Source organism: Narcine bancroftii, chromosome 4 (assembly GCF_036971445.1).
Source record: "Narcine bancroftii isolate sNarBan1 chromosome 4, sNarBan1.hap1, whole genome shotgun sequence".
In the NCBI taxonomy this organism is placed as follows: Eukaryota; Metazoa; Chordata; class Chondrichthyes; order Torpediniformes; family Narcinidae; genus Narcine; species Narcine bancroftii.
Window position 1 is genome coordinate 318830813 of NC_091472.1, and position 17502 is coordinate 318848314.

Genomic DNA, 17502 nt, shown 5'->3' on the forward strand with positions numbered 1-17502 from the left:
GCTCCCTGTAACATCTCTTCAGCCACACACTAGTCTGTGCTGTCTTCCTGTTCTGTCCTTTCCTAGTTTGTGGCACTGCCAGTAATCCAATCATTACCACCTTGAAGTCCTGCTCCTCAGCTTCTTTCTTCACTCGCTAAACTTAGTTTGAAGGATCTCTACCCCAATCTTGCCTGTGTCATTGGTACTATGACCTCTGGCTGCTCACCCTCCGCTTTAAGAAAGTTCTGCATCTGCTCAAAGACATGTTGGATTGGAGCACCCAGGAGGCAACACAATGTGCTGGAGACTCTTTTGCGGCCATAGAATCTCCTATCTGTTCATTAATCCAGTCCCAACGGTGGGCATTTAGGAAAGTGCAGTCTTCTCAGGGATAGTGAAGGGAAGGGACAAATTGAGTTTTTTGAGGAGGTAACAAAAGAAATTAATGAAGGTAGGGCAGTAGATGTAGTGTCTATAGATATTACATTTTAAATTGAAATTTTAAATCTTAAATGTAGACTGACCCTTTTGGCTGACTAGCCTTTGATGCCCAATTACACCACCACTGATCTACAATCCCCCCACCCCCTGTATGTTTTGAATAGTGGGAAGAAAGCAGAGCCCACGGAGGAAACTCACGTAGACTAGGAAAGAAGGTACAAACTCCTTGTAGACAGCGTGGGATTCTAACCCCGATGGCTGTAGCAGATTGCACTAACCATTATGCTAATCATGCCGCCCTATTAGTAAGGCATTTGACAAGGTTCCCCATGGAAAACTGGTTCAGAAAGTCATGAGGCATGGGATCCATGCAACCTTGGTTGTGTGGATTTAGAATTGGCTTGCCTATAGAAAGCATAGAGTAGTAGTGAACAGGAAGTATTCTGCATGAAGGTCAGTGTCTAGTGTTATTCCATAGGAAGGACGTGGAAGCTTTAGAGAGGGTGCAGAGAAGATTTACCAGGATATTGCCTGGATTGGATAATATGCCTTTTGAGGCAAGGTTAGCAGAGCTGGGGCTTTCTTCTTTGGAGTGAAGAAGGATGAGAAGTGACTTAGAGGTCTGCAAGATTATGAGAGGCCTAGATAAAGTAAACACCCAGAACCTTTTTCCCACGACAGGAATAGCATCTGTGTGAAGTGAAGGGAGGAAAGTTTAGGGGAGACATCAGGGGTAAGCTTTTTCAAAAAAAAAGTTGTTGGTACTTTGAATGCATTGGCAGGGGTGGTGCAGGCAGGAACATTAGGGGCAATAAGGAGACTTTTAGAAAGGCACATGGATGAAAGAGGGTTATGAGGTCGGGTGATTTATTTTTATTTGGTTAGAGATTTAGAGGTTGGCACAACATCATGGGCCGAAGGGCCTGCACTGTGCTACAAAGTTCTATGTTCTACACTTTTTGCAGCTTGATATCTCTACAATAGCTGGGTGACTAAAACTGCAAACTATCCAATGAACAATAGTAAATAACAGGATCCACTGTACAATAGTGCATTTGAATTTCCTATTTCAAAGGTTTATAGATGCTCAGTTATTTAAATTAAAAACAAATATCAAAAATGATTTTGGACACCTTGAGGATCAATGATGTGACAATCCTGCATGACAGCCGTGGTGTTGGCTTTCATGTCACCAAATGGTAAAGCAGGCTCATAAGACCATGTGGCTACATCGTGTTTCTGTTACTTTGTTCCTGATGTTAACTTCTCCAGCATACTGACAACTCAAATGAAATACCAAGTTATTTGATTACTTACATGGTCTGCTTTCGAAGCAAGTCCATACAGACAATTAGTGCATCCAAAACTTGAAGAGAGTCAAGGTTCAAACATCAACAAAAAGTTGACTCTGTTTTACATTTTATAATCTATTCAATAACTGAATCTTATTAATCACAAGAGAATCACAGAGTTACACTGCATTTGAACAGACTCTTTGGTCAAACTTGTCCCTGGAAGCCAAGTGGCTATGTAAGCTCTCACCCTTTCATATTTGTAAACATGTCAAAATGCCTTTTGAACGTGGTAAGTGTACACGCCTCGACCACCTCTGTAGCTTGTACACCCACTGGCCCCAATGTGGAAAAGGTGCCCCTCAAGTCCCTTTAAAATTTTTCCCCTCACCTTTAAACTCTGCCCTCTACTTTTGGATTGCACTACCTTGGGAATAAGACCATAACTATTGATCTTATCGACACCCTGAATGATTTTATCAAACTCTGAGGTCACCCTTCAGCCTCCTATATTCCAGCAATAAAGTCCCAGTCCATCCCGATTCAGACTGGATGGAATCAAGAGCGAGCGGCCAATTGGAGAAAGAATTGCTTTGACAGGAGGAGTCAGAGGATGGACTGGTGGATTGTTCTTGAGACAGAAGGCTAGTCATGTGGTATGCTAGAAAAAAAATTGTTGCTGTATCCTCCCTTTGTCATCTAGATCAACAATATGCATGAAAATGTAGCATGACTAGTAAGTTTGCAGATGATTCCAAATTGACAGTAAATATTATCTGAGATTGCAGGAAGATCAGGTATGTATTGGGAAAGTGAGCCAAGATACGGCTGGTGGGATTTAACTTGACACAAGTGCAAGATGTTGCCCTTTGATGGTTAAATCGAGGCAGGACTTGAACGGTGAATGGTATAGCCCTACAGAATGTGGTTGAGCAGAAACACCAAGGAGAACAGATACGTAGCTCCCTGTAAGTGGCAACATAGTTAGACAGGGAGGTGACGGCATCAAGTAAGCTTGGCTTCATCAGTCAGGACATCAATGTTCCAGATGTACAAAATCTTTGTGAAACCACACGTGTTTCTGCGTGCAACCCTGTTCACCCAGTGAGAGGAAAGATAACATTACACTAGAAACAGTGAGTAAAGTTTCACAAAAATGTTACTGGGCTTGAATTTGGAAGGCTAGAACTTTACTCCCGAGAGCACAAGAGGTTGAGGGAGGATCTGAAAGAGGTTTATGAAATCGTGTTTCAAGATTCCTTTATTGTCATAGTAATAAAACAGTGTCCTATTATATGAAATTTCTTTTTGCCTGCTGCAAGGCAGACAGATTCACTACTGGTAGGAACTGCCTAAGTGCCCCTTACAGTCGGAGAGAGACCAAAACAAAAGATAGCTCCCCCAGAGTCACCAAGTGTCAGTAGATTCCCTTCCAGCACTTCTGCAGCCATTTGTGGGGCTGGACAATGCTACAAGTTCTGTAACTCCTTGGAAATCTTCACCAGCAATATTTGTGAGGAAGGAAGGGCAGGGAAGGAAGGTCGAGGCAAAGGCAAAGGTCGAGGCACAGGTTCCATTCTTGTCACATAGAATGTAACATACATGAAATTCTTTCACTTTTGTCTTCTATGTTACAAGTCCAGAGGACTCCAAAACCCAGCAGCAATAGAAATTCACCTAAACAAATGGTTATGTAAAAATGTCATTTTGAATTTTCTTTAAACATAAAAACTGGATCAAACTTTAACTTATTACTATTAACTTAACCCCCTTCTAATCCTATGCGCACGTTTATGTAATGTATATGGGTTCAGGAAAGTTCTTTGATTCACAGTCCAATCTCACTTCTCACTCCTCCAAATTCACCGGTATCAGGCAATTCTTAATCTGTGCACAGAATTTAACACCAGGCTCTGGTGCTAAAAGCTAAATAGTTACCGCTCAGGAAGGTTCTAGTTGGTTTCAGAGAGATTTCTTGCTGTTGGACACACACAAACTGATTTCCTCTGACCACCCACTTCAGGGTCTTGCTGAAGAAACTTGCCCCATCATGGATTTTCCAAATGATAACCTCTTCTTCTTCCAGGTCATCACAGAGTTCCTCTAGTTTCCCATATTTCAAGAGAAACATCTAGCCAGCCACTTCCTCTTGTAAGGACCACAAAGGTTTTCAACAGGCTGAACTCAGAACTCACAACCCGTCTTCAAAATGGGGTTTTAACAAGCTCGCTAACTTGCCATGTTGCAGCCTTAATGTCACTGCAAAACTTTCTCGCTCTCTCTTAGAGAAAGCCTGTTTGATCTTTTTTCTCTCTCTGCTTGCAAAAACCACATGACCCCTCTTAGAACAGCAAATTGCAACCAGTCAGATTGCTGATACCAGAATCAGTTTCTGCCTGTGCCTCTGTTGCTCTAAAGTCCATTTATTCCACAACATCAGTCTAATTAACACCTTCTTGTGAAGTCTCCATAGGCACTCTTCAAAGTTTCTGTAAAGTCACTATGGACATGAAGTCTCTCTTGCATTTTAAGAGATCTCTTTTGAGAACTGTTTGTTTGTGAAGTGACCTACACTAAACCCCCACAATCTATCTCTTTTAAAAACATATTTATAATATAAAATATAACCTGTAACAATTGTAAGGCACCCCTCACAGAAGCCTACAGGACCTGGTGTTCCTAGGCAGTCTCCCTTCCAAGTACTGACCAGGCCTGAGCCTACTTAGCTTCTGAGATCAGACAATTTCAGGTGTATTCAGGCAATTGGGCTTCTGTGTAGTTAGTTAGAGGGTTTACCAGATTGATACCAGGGATGGCGGGACTTGCATATGAAGAAAGGCTAGAACGACTGGGCTTGTACTCGCTGGAGTTTAGACGATTAACAGAAGATTTAATAGAAACATTCAGAATTCTTAAGGGATTTGACAGGCTAGATGCAGGAAGATTGTTCCCAATGTTGAGCAAGTCTAGAACCAGAGGTCACAGTTTAAGGATAAAGGGGAAGTCCTTGAGGACTGAGATGAGGAAGAATTTTTTTCACTCAGAGGGTGGTGAATTTATGGAATTCTCTGCCACAGGAAGTGATTGAGGCCGGTTCCATAGCTATATTTAAGAGAGAGTTAGATTTAGTACTTGTAACTAGGGGGATCAGGGGATATGGAGAGAGAGCTGGAACAGGGTACTGAGTGGATGATCATCCATGATCAAAATGAATGGTGGTGTAGGCTTGTAGGGCCAAATAGGAACATAGGAAGTAGGAACAGGAGTCGGCCAAAAAATGGCCCATCGAGCCTGCTCCGCCATTCAATACGATCATGGCTGATCTAATTTATGACCTAACTCCACCTACCTGCCTTCTCCCCATATCCCCTAATTCCTTTGTTGATGATCAGTGAGGAGGAGATGTTCTTTCCAATTTGTATTGACTGTGATCTTCGAATAAGTAAGTCAAGGATCCAGTTGCAGAGTGGGGTACAGCTTGTAGCTTCTTGACCAGCACTGAGCAAATAATGGGAATGAAGGCCAAGCTGTGGTCGATGAAGAGAAGCCATAGGTATGAATTGCTGTTTTAGCGGTGATCTGGAGCTGAGTGGAGAGGCAGTAATACTGCATCTGCTGTGGAGATGACGTACTCCTCCACCTATTTTCTGTTTCTATGAAATGTGTCTGTTTCAATGCAAGGAGTACAAGGAATAAAGGAGATAAACTGTGCTGTGTTGTTCTATGAGGCCCACAAAAGCAATTCTAAGTGGGTTAGAAAAGGACCACAGCCCCAAAAAGGACCACAGCTGTCTCATCTTTACTCTCAGCAAAAACCTACAGCAAGAAAGTAGACAATGTTTTTGCTCCCTGTGGTGAAAAGAATAAAGGTATTTTGAAGAACGCCAAGAATAATAACCATGGCATCTAGCTTCCCACAACAGAAGGGAACTTTGTGATAAGGACAGCATTAGATAAGATACATCACAAGCAGAATAAAAATACCATAAGGAAACTGACATTTATTGCCTGAGTGAAGGTCACTGAGAACAGGCTTGAAAGGTTAGTGAACTGAGGTTCAGATCTACAGTATGGAGATTGTGGTGCGAGCTGCCCGAAAGTGGGAATGCAGATTCAGTTTCACCCATTAAGAGAAGTTTGGATGGGAGAGGTATGGATAGCTATGTTCCAGGATCGATGGGACCAGCTAGAATAATAGATTGGCATGGGCTAGATGAACTAAAAAGCCTGTTTCGGTGCTGCATTGTTCTAGGTACATTCAAATGCATTCATTCCAACAAGTGGAAGGCTCGTTGCCATCACACATTGCCATGAGTTTCCCAGATAGTGAATCATCTGTGGGGAAGGGTCTGATGAAACAATGCAGACTAACCAGCCTTGTGGTGAAGTAATTTTCTGGCCAGTGGTTGGAAGCTTGGCAATGGTGACAACTCTCATCGGAACTGGTCATGGCCTGGCACTTGCAAAGCATGAAATGTAACCTGCCACCTAACTCAGGCCTGAACAGAGCTTAATCAGCATTTTTAAGTGTAATGAATAAATTCATGAGCAGGCAAATCAATGTTCTGAAGTTCAAACAACCCCAACTCAATAGCAATTCTTTCATGCAATTCTGCAGTGTTAGAGAATCCTATGCACATTAGAAACTCCATCGCCACTTCTGCACATCTATGCAATCCCAAACTCCCATGATTATCATTCCATGTTCATAGTCTATTGTTTTTTGTCACTTCATAGATATCAATAGCCATTTCTCCAAAATATAAATGCTTTTGAATAATTTTGAGTTGATGTTTGCTTTCCTCATATAGCCGTTGTCTGAAAGGATACAGTCAGCTTGATTATCACTTGTCATAATGCCATTTTGAACATCATCCAAGACACCAAAGTCAGGGATCATCAGGTTTCTGCATACAATAATGTGCTGGTACTGGTCCGATGTAGCAAGTGGGTTAGAGGTTCCATCAGCCCCAAAAAGGACCACAGCTGTCTCATCTTTACTCTCAGCAAAAACCTATAGCAAGAAAGTAGACAAACTCCAGAACATCCAGAAGCTCAGCAATTTTAATTAGTTTTACATTTTGGTCTCAAATAAGTGGATTGCGAAATTACTGCTGAAAGGATCGGACGTCTCAGATTCTTCAACACATCATGACTCTCATTTCCTGCCCTACGCGTTGAACTGGTTTGCAAGCAGGAAGCAGAGTTGTGATAGTTTCTTTCAGATTGGCAGATTAATGGGGTACCACAAGGTCCAATATACGTTAATTCCATGCACTCAATGCCCACTGTTGGGAAAATCTCCCCTGAACTTACTGCCTGCTAGAGTATTCCCAATAAGAGTAGCATGGGTTGCCTCAACGTCTATCGCCCAGTAGCACTAACTTCTACTATGATGAAAGGCTTTGAAAAGCTGCTCATGACCAGAATTAACACATAGCTCACTAAAAATTCTGGATCCGCTGCAGTTCACCTATCGTCACAATCGCTCCACAGCAGATGCAATATTGCTGCCTCTCCACTCAGCTCTAGATCACCGCTAAAACAGCAATTCATACCTATGGCTGCTCTTCATCGACTGCAGCTTGGCCTTCAATCCCATTATTTGCTCAGTGCTGGTCAAGAAGCTACACACTGTACCCCACTCTGCAACTGGATTCTTGATTTACTTATTCGAAGATCACAGTCAGTACAAATTGGAAACAACATCTCCTCTTCACTGATCATCAACTGTTCTACTCACTGTTCTACTCGTAATGCACCCATGACTATGTGGCCAGGCACAATTCCAATGCCATCTATAAGTTTGCCGATGACACCAAACTTGGAACAGGAAGAGCGAGAGGGGCTGAATACTGCTTTCTCTAAAGAGGAAATTGCAGAGACCCTGAACTCTTTGCAAGCTGGCAAATCACCAGGTGAGGATGATTTCCCCACTAAATTTTATAGAGTTTAAGGATCTGCTAATGCCACTTTTTATGACAGTGGTGGAGATGCATACCCTCCCGGAGACTTTCTCATTATTAATACAGACTATAAAATTATTGCAAAAGCACTGGATAACAGGTTGGAAAAATACCTGCCAAAATTAGCAAATCCAGATTTGTAGCTAGACTGCATTGTTGGATACGGGAATGGCTATATCTCTGGATGCGGAGAAGGTCTGCAACAGATTGGAGTGTGACTTTTTGTTCAAGGTACTGGAGAAATTTGGATTCGGTCAAGTCGAGGAGTGAGCAGTGACGTGGGTAGTGGTGGAAGTGCTGTTGGGCACGGGAGAGTCTGGGACCCAAGATCGGGGAGCCAAGTCGAGGTAGAGTCAGTGCCAACACTGACAGCAGTGGAGAGAAAGACCCCGTGGGCTGCAAGAAAAAGTAAAGTTGAAGACAAGGACTTACCTGGTAAAGCCACTCCAACCAGCAGGCATGAAGAGGTCGGGTCAGAGCCATTGGAGATGTCGGGCCTGGAGGACTCCAGGACCACATGGCCAGAGAGGATTTGGCGGGAAAATAGCATGGATGGGCTGGAGTCGGAAAGCAAGTTGGAGGAGGAGGAGGAAGAAGAGGAAGAATGGGGGAGTAAAAAAAGGACATTACAAGGAGGTGAAAGACAGATAAAGGGGAAGAGGGCCTGATGCCCTTTGCCATTGGCCAGATAAAAAGAACTTGGAATACACTGGTGGCAGGGAAGGGAGCTATCAAAGAAAGGCTGGAAAACCTGACAGAAAGGGTTTTGGAAACGGAAGAGAGAATTAAGAGAGTGGAAGAAAGATTGGATATGAGAGAGAGCAAAATGGATGTGTGGGAAAGGGATGGGGTAAAGATGTGGGAGAAGATAGATCCCTTAGAAAACATCAGCAGGAGGTATAAGGTTAAAATTGTGGGGGTGAAGGAGGGCAAGAATGGGAGAGACACGGTGGAGTTCCTGAAAAAGTGGGGGGCGTGGCAAGATGGCGTAGAGTCTAGATGTGCAATCTCGACCTCTCTGGCCAGACTTTTAAATACCCGTTTTTTAACCCTTTGTTTTCAAGTTTAAACTTTTAAAATTTTAGTTTAAAGTATTAAGGAATTATTATGGCCACTAATGGTAAAAAGACTAAACCTCAAGTTCATAAGAAGTTACATTTTCAAAGTTCTGAAGATTTAGGGCCTAGACGACTTGATACAGCCCCAGGCTCAATCTCTTCATTGTCTAAACCCCAAAGATCGCCTGTGAAAAAAATCTATTGCTCACCAAATGAAGGATGGCACTGGAATTATCTGTTCTCTGGAAGAAAGTGCGTGTTCCCAAGAAGTGGACCCCGATTTGGAAAGCCTTTCGATTTCAATGGAGGGAGCATGCAAGAAGACAACTCCATTGTTGGAAATGCATCAGGTAGCATTTCAATCTGAAGAAATCGTTTTTCTTCGTGAATTAATAAAAAAAACAACGAGATACGGGGGGAGACCAGCGGCGACCCCCTGAGGAAGTCGGGGTGCCGTCGCTGGAAGTCCAGACTCGCAGTAAAACTTTTTAAATGCCTTCTGTTGAGTTGCAGCAGGAGCTGCAGTTACCTTGTTCTGCCACCATGTCAGAGAGAGCAGAGCTGAGCTTTACTGAATCACAGTGTATGCAATTAAATGAAGTTATTCAAGATGTTATAAAACCTTTGTTGACATCTCAAATGAATGAAATGGTTCAAATGAATGCTGGTATAAGTTCAGAATTAAATATGGTTAAGACAAGTGTGGATGCATCTTATGAAGAATTTTTAAAAATTCAGACTGCTTTTTTGGACTGTAAACAAGTGACTTCTAACACAGTAAAAGTGTTGAAGGTGGAAAAATCAGTCATAGAACTAGGAGAACGTGAGAAGGAGCTAGAAAGAAAAATAGATTATTTGGAGAATCAAAGCAGAAGGAATAATGTGAAAATTGTTGGTTTGCTAGAAGGTATGGAAGGACAAGATCCTCTTTATTTCTTTAAAGACTGGATCCTGCAGATATTAGGGCAAGAATTTTCTCTGGGTGATTGGCACTGGAAAGAGCCCATAGAGCTTTAAGAAGAATACCCTCAGCTGGTCAACCCCCGAGACCGGTAATAATTCGATGTTTGAGTTATTTGGATAGAGAAGCAATACTTCGACTTGCAGTACAAAATGCGAGACTATGAAAAACCCCATTATTGATTCAGAATAGCAGAATCTTTTTTTATCCTGATCTGAGTCAAGAGGTCATTCAACATCGATGTCGATTCAATCCAGTTAAAGAAGTTTTGTGACGTAAAGGTTATAAGTCTATTTTTCGTTACCCTGCAGTGTTGAAGGTGTTTTATGGAGACTATCAATTTCGGTTTTTTGAAACTGATTGTGAAGCAATGATTTTTGCTGATTCATTGCCAGATATAAGAGAACAAAGACATAGTCCACCATTATCTCCTAAAGAAAAATCTGGTTGCTCTGGAAACAGAAGAAATGGTAGAAATGGGAAAAACGGGAATGGAAAGAGTTCACCTTCTTCTGAAATGGGATCTTCGAGATTGGAATCTTCCGGATGAAAAGAAGAATTTTCTTCTTCTATTTTTTCTCTTGTTATTATGAGATTTTGATGTAATTGACTGGCTGGGGAGGGAGAGATTTGCACCAAGTTCTTTACTAGTCATCAGCCACTGGTGGGTGACCCACACCCAATTTTTGTTTAGGGAATTACTACCTTTTGGTAGTTTTTTTTTGGGGGGGGGGGATTTCTTTTATTTTTCTTTATTTTTTTTTAACCTTTTTTTAGTTTTTAATTTGTGATTTTTTTTATTGGAGGGCCTATATACGGTGAGTTTTTATATGAAGATATTATTGGGTATTTAGTAAAAATAGTAGATATGTCAAAGTAGAGGTTTGCTACTTTTAATGTTCAAGGATTAAATAGTCAAATTAAGCGTAAGCGAGTCTTGGCGTATATTAAGAAAATGAAAATTGATATTGCCTTTTTACAAGAAACACATTTGAATGTGAAGGAAAGTGTGAAATTAAAGAGGGACTGGGTTGGGCATGTATATTCTTCTTCAATTAATTCTAGAGCTAAAGGTGTAGCAATTTTGATACATAAAAATTTATCTTTTGAATTACAATCAATGGAGGAAAAGGCAGGATGTATTCTTAAATTGAATTGTAAGATTTTTAGTGAATTTTGGACTTTACTTAATATTTATGCTCCAAATACAGATGATGAAGTATTTATTTCGGATGCATTTTTATGTTTGGGTCAGGCTAATGATAATATTTTAGTTGGTGGTGATTTTAATTGTGTTTTGGAACCTTTATTAGATAAATCTCCGAAGAAAGTTAAAAAATCCAAGATGGCAATTCAGGTCCAAGCGTTGATGAAAGATCTTAATTTAGTAGATATTTGGAGATGTCTTAATCCGACAGAGAAAGATTTTTCCTTTTATTCATCTAGACATGAATCACTTTCAAGGATTGACTTCTTTTTAGTATCAGCACATTTACAAGGGAAAATACAACAAGCGGAATATAAAGTAGGGTGATTTCAGATCACTCTTTGTTATATTTTACACATGCAACTTCTGATAAAATTCAAATGGCCTATTGTTGGAGGTTTAATACAATATTGTTAAAAAAGATGGAATTTATTGATTTTTTGAAAAAACATTAATTTTTTTAAAAGAAAATTCTAATTCTGTTCAAAGTAAGTTTGTATTATGGGATGCTATGAAAGCCTATTTGAGAGGACAAATAATTAGTTATACTTCTAAAATAAAAAAGAATCGATTAAATTAGAGTCTTGAATTAGAGAAACAGATCGATAAGTTAGAAAAGGAATTTCAGAAAGATGCGACAGAAGATCAGAAAATAGAATTATCTAGGCTGAAATTGAAATATAATACTTAACAATTTGAATGTGTGATTAATAGGACTAAACAACGGTATTACGAATGGGGAGAGAAAGCACATAAGGTATTGGCATGGCAATTAAAGAAAGAACAGATATCAAGGACTATTAATGCTGTTAGACGGAATTTTCTTATTACTTATAAACCTCGTGAGATTAATGATGAATTTTATAAAAAGTTATATACATCTGAAGGAAAACAGGAAACTGGATAAATTGATCTTTTTTTTTTAATCACAGTTGAATTTACCGATATTAGAGGATGAAGATATACAGGAGTTAGAAGAACCATTTACTGATTCGGAAATTAAAATGGCTATGCTGGAAATGTCGAATGGTAAACTGCCTGGTGATGATGGATTTTCGGTTGTATTTTATAAAATTTTTTATGATGATTTATCTACAGTGTTTGGGGATGTATTACGTCAAGTTGGAGAACATTATGAATTACCTGAGTCTTGTTCTAGTGCTTTAATTACAGTAATTCCTAAAAAAGATAGAGATCCTTTGAAAGTATCTTCATATAGACCAATTTTGTTGTTAAATGTAGATTATAAAATAATAGCTAAAATATTAGCGAATAGATTGGCTAAATTTTTACCCAAGTTGATTCATATTGATCAAACATGTTTTATAAAGAATAGATATGCTTCAGATAACATTTTGCACGTGATTAGTTTGATTAATAGATTTTGACAATCTTTAGATAATCTGATGGTGATATCCTTAGATGCAGAAAAAGCATTTGATAGAGTTGAATGGAATTTTTTGTTTAAAGTTTTGGAGAAATTCAAGTTTGGTCCTTTTTTTATTGGTTGGATTAGGGTTCTATATAGTAAACCGGTAGCTAGAGTATTGACAAATGGTTTGATTTCGGAACCCTTTAAGTTAACTCGATCAACTCGTCAAGGTTGTCCTTTATCACCAGCTTTGTTTGCGTTAGTGATTGAACCTTTAGCACAGTTGATAAGACAAAATACACAGATACAAGGTATGAAAGTTTTAGATGAGGAGTATAAAATTAATTTATTTGCTGATGACGTATTGGTGTATTTAACAAACCCAGCTCAGTCACTTTTGCACTTGAAGGAATGTTTAATACAATATGGATGTCTTTCTGGATATAAAGTTAATTGGGAAAAAAGTGAAATATTACCGGTAAGTGAAGGAGATTATTCAGTTTATAAGAATATTATTAATTTGAAGTGGACTGATTGAATTAAATATCTGGGTATAATTTTGAATGTTAATTATCAATCTTTATATAAATTAAATTCTGCTGCATTAATGAAAAAAATTAAAACTGATTTGATTAAATGGAAAGATTTATCTATTAATTTAATGGGAAAGATAAATACAATTAAGATTAATATCTTTCTGCGTATACAATACTTGTTTCAATCTATTCCATATTTACTTGATAAATTTTTTTTTCGAGATTTAAATAAAATGGTTAGGGAGTTTTTATGGAGGGGTAAATTTTCGAGAGTAGCTTTGAATAAATTAACTTGGAAATGTGAGTTAGGGGGGGAATATGTTTACCACATTTTCAAAATTATTATGATGCATCCCAACATAAATTTATTAGTTCATTGATGGATTTGGTACGGCCTCCTAGTTGGGCTAAAATTGAGATGGCAAGTATTTCTGAATTTGAAATACATCAATTTTTGTTTAGGTGGAATATAAATTTGTTACAACAATATAATGTGCCTATACTAAAACATTTAATGAAGTTATGGATAAAGAAAAATAAAATGATAGGCTCTAGGGCACACATGTCAAACTCTGGCCCGCGGGCCAAATTTGGCCCGCGATATAATTATATTTGGCCTGCAAGATCATTTCAAAAATGTATTAGAGGTGGCCCGCCCTGCAGCGAGAGCCGATGCTGTTTTTTGGTAATGTCACCCCCACCATCCTCCCCCTTCTTTGCACATCCTTCCCCATTGTAACATGAGAAATTGTAACACGAGAAGTGTGTCGATGTCATCAGCCGGCAAGCCAGTTGGAAGACTCCCTGCACAACCAGTCACTTCTCCCACCTGTCGAGCGGTGCAGCGGATTGGCGAGCGCCTGTGATTTCCTGCCGGCGCGACGGGCATGGCAGGCTGCGCACGGCCCCCGGGCAGCGCGAGCCCCGCGCGACTGGCACCGGATGGCCCTTCCACAGCGCGAGCGCACTTCTCCCGGTCGCCACGGCCTTCAGCACTTGCACCCGCGCAGAACCCAGGGACGGCTGGTTCCGCCCTGCACGTGAAGAGAGAGATGGTGGCTGTCCGCAAAGGCTGATCGGCAGCACGCTGGGCCTGAGTGGGTGGGTAAGCAGGGGTGCGCAGAGGGTGTAGGTGAGGAGTAATGGGCAGGGGAAGTTATGGTGGTGCGAGGGGCAGTTAGAGGGAGGGATGAGTAGAAGGAGGAATGGATAGGGAAGAGGTAAAAGGGGAGGGGAAGGGCGAGTAGGGGAGGGGTGATTAGAGGGTGAGAGACGGGTAGTGGGAGGAACAGGTTGAGGGGAGAGGCATGTATAGGATGGGGTGGGTAGAGGCAGAGCGAGTGGAGTGAGGGGTGAGTAGAGGTTGGGTAAAGGACTGGTCAGGTAGAGGGATGGTGGGTCGAGGGTGAATAGAGGCCTAGAGCCTGAGGAGTGAGCAGGAAATGCTGAGTCCTGATGCAGGCCAAAATGGACACAGCCTGTGAATGCTAACTACATCTCCACAGGGACCAAATATGTTTCCCTCAGGTCAAGCAAAGGGTGAACTTGAGCTACCTACTCCTGACCTGTAACATTATCCTCCTAAAGTTATATCCTAAAGTTTAACATTACATATGTTGAAAGAAGAGAAAACATGCAGATGTTGTTGAAAATTTTCAATAAATATTTAGTTCGGCCCTCGACTTAGTCCAAGTTTTTAATTTTGGCCCTCCGTGAATTTGAGTTTGACACCCCTGCTCTAGGGGTAAATTATCGGCTTTGACTCCGTTGTATAATAATCAACATTTCTTTTTCAATACATAATCAAAGTTTATTGCATTGGAGATTTAAAGGTGTGAAAAATTTGGGAGATTGTTTTAAAGAGGGTAAGTTTTTATCTTTTAATCAGATGAGGGAAGATTTTGGTATTGATAAGAATTCTTTATTTTTTTATTATCAAATTCAATCTTTGGTAAAATGTATGTTTGGTAGAGATATGATTTTACCTAAAATGACTAAATTTGAGACTTTTCTTATGAAGGTATCAGAGAAGGGTTATATTTCATTTATGTATCAAATATGTCAGGATGGTATGAACAAAAAAGGGTTGGGATAAATCTAAAATTAAATGGGAAGGGGATATTGGTTTTATTTTTTCTGAAGATGATTGGTTAGATATCTGTTATGATCGTGCAACTAGATTGATAAATGCACGTTATGCAATGATTAATTACAATTTTTTACATCAATTATATTTGATACCTGAAAAATTTTAAAAATATGGTTTTAATGAATCAGATTTGTGTTTTAGATGTGGTGATACGGTTGGAACCTTCTTTCATGCTGTTTGGTTATGTATAGATATACAATCTTTTTGGAAGAAAATTCAATCATTTTTAGAATATCTGTATAAGATTAAAATAGTTTTAGATCCAACAGTATTTTTATTGGGTAGTTTGCAACCTCTGAAAGGCTTGGGATTAGATAAATTCCAGCTTGCTTTTGTATATTTAGCTTTATCCGTAGCGAAAAAATGTATTGCTAGTACGTGGAAAGATAAAAATATCATCGATATTAATAGATGGCATAATGAGATGAAATATTGTTTAATAATGGAAAAAATTACATATGTCTCGCATGATAATTATAATTCTTTTATTAATAAGTGGCTGTTATACTCGGAATATTTACATTTCAATTTATATTGATTAGATTTTAATATGAATATTTAACTTTTTTTAAAATATATTTTTTTATGGCTCTCCTTAGGTTAGTTGGCTAAGGGGGGGGGGGTTTCTTTTCTTTTTTTTCTATATATATAAAAAAACATTAATGTTCATGTTTAATTGCTGTATATGTCATATATTAATATATTATTTGTTTTTTGAACTAATAAATAAAGTTTTTAAAAAAAGTGGATCTCTGATACACTGGGAAGGGAACAAATTGGAAATAATCTAAGAATAGAATGGGCCCACCAGTCTCTCACATACCCCCACCCCTTCCCCTCCTGCCCAGGGCAAAACCAACAGCCACACTCTATCCTGGTAACACTCCTTTGCTACCAGGATAGAGAGGATTTTATGGGCAGCGGCAAGGGTGGATCCGGTGGAAAATGAGAAGGTTTTATTCTACCCAGACATAAGCACGAGCTATTGAAATGCTAGAGGGAATTTAACCTGGTTAAAAAGAGCCTTGCACATAAAGGAATAGAGTTTACCCTCCTTCACCCGCCAATGCTGAAGATCATAAGGACGAGAGGGGAAAGAAAGTTTTTTTTAAGGATCCAAGGGAGGCAACTGACTTTGTAAGAACCCTGCCATCACTTCGAGATTAAATGTAAATGTAAATAAGGTGGAAAGAGGGAATCAGGAGAAAGATGGAGTGTAAATATTGGAATTGTGAGGAATACAATGGGAAGATGTATTTTTTTCATAATGTTAATGTTTAAAGATGAATGTATATTAGAAGTAAGAATGAATATGGGAAGCTCAAGGAATGAGAGGGAGATACAAGTGGCAGATGGGTGCATTAGGCACATCTCAAAATTGTGGGGGCATTGGCACCAATAACTTGGTTATTGTTGCCAGAGTGGTGGGGGGTGGTGTAAAGATGAACTGGGAGTGGGAAAAGAGGAGGAGGGGAATATATGAGATGCTTTTTGTTTTGCTATTGAGGTAATTTAATTGATGGTATTTTCAGCTGTATGAGGGTGGGGGGGGGGATAAATACAGACTCTGTATGTTACATGAATGTTAAAAAAAATTATAATGTTTGTTTGATGAGTCTATGAAAATTAATATTAAATATTCAAAAAATATTTATTAATTGGGTGAAGACACTATATCATAAACCCCAAGCAAAAATTATTAAAAATGGGCAGATGTCTCCAGTTTTTCCATTGAGCAGGTCCAGTAGGCAGGGCTGTCCATTGTCACCAGCACTCTTTCTACTGGCAATTGAGCAGCTAGTGGAAGACATTTGGCAGGATCCAGACATAAAGGGGTTAAAAGTGGGCCAGGTGGGACACAAAATCAACCTTTTTGTTGATGATGTGTTAGTGTATTTGACAGATCCTAGGGGGTCATTGGCCAGGCTAAACACCACACTGGAAGATTATGGGAAGGGCTCGAGGTACAAGACAAATCTTGAAAAAAGTGAAATTATGCCTTTGACAAATGGAGATTATAGACAATATCCACAGGGAAGACAATTCAAATGGCCACAGGAAGGCATTAAGTATTTGGGGGTAAAAACAGATAAAGATTTATGTAACTACTTATACAAATGTAATCATCTTGCTTTTCTATGGAAGATTGAGGAGGACCTTGATAGATGGAGGACTCTTCCCATAACACTGGTGGGCAGAGTTTACTGTGTCAGAATGAAGGCGATGCCAAGACTCCAGTATCTTTATCAATCATTACCATTTCATTTCCAAGGGGAAGACGCTCAACGAATGTGTCAGAAAGTTCCTGTGGAATGGAAAGGTAGCTAGAATCTCCATGGAAAAGTTGACAAGGGATCACAACTTGGGGGGGGGGGGGGGGATAAAATGACTGGATTTTAAAAAATAATATTGGGCAGCCCAGGCAAGGTTTATTGCCTAACTATTTGAGGGCGGGATGGGACTCCCCTTCCTGGGCACAAATTGGGCTAGAAGCAATAGCCAACTCTCCTATTGATGATATATACAAATGGGACACTA

General features: G+C 39.7%; 1 protein-coding gene across 5 annotated transcripts in view; it reads right to left on the reverse strand.

The window, feature by feature from the left end:
* xrcc5 (X-ray repair complementing defective repair in Chinese hamster cells 5) overlaps nucleotides 1-17502 on the reverse strand; it is a 144719-nt gene that overhangs the window by 107144 nt on the left and 20073 nt on the right. For 4 of the 5 annotated variants that reach the window (XR_011356885.1, XM_069936097.1, XM_069936095.1 and 1 more), the window contains exons 3-4: nucleotides 6546-6729; nucleotides 1741-1789 (exon numbers count right to left, since the gene is read on the reverse strand). The exons of the other annotated variant lie outside the window; for it this stretch is intronic. Coding sequence is in view for 3 of the 4 variants with exons in the window: in XM_069936097.1 (XP_069792198.1) it covers nucleotides 1741-1789; nucleotides 6546-6729 (233 nt within the window). In the remaining variant the exon portion in view is untranslated. The remainder of the gene's footprint in view (nucleotides 1-1740; nucleotides 1790-6545; nucleotides 6730-17502) is intronic. 5 annotated transcript variants of the gene reach the window in all.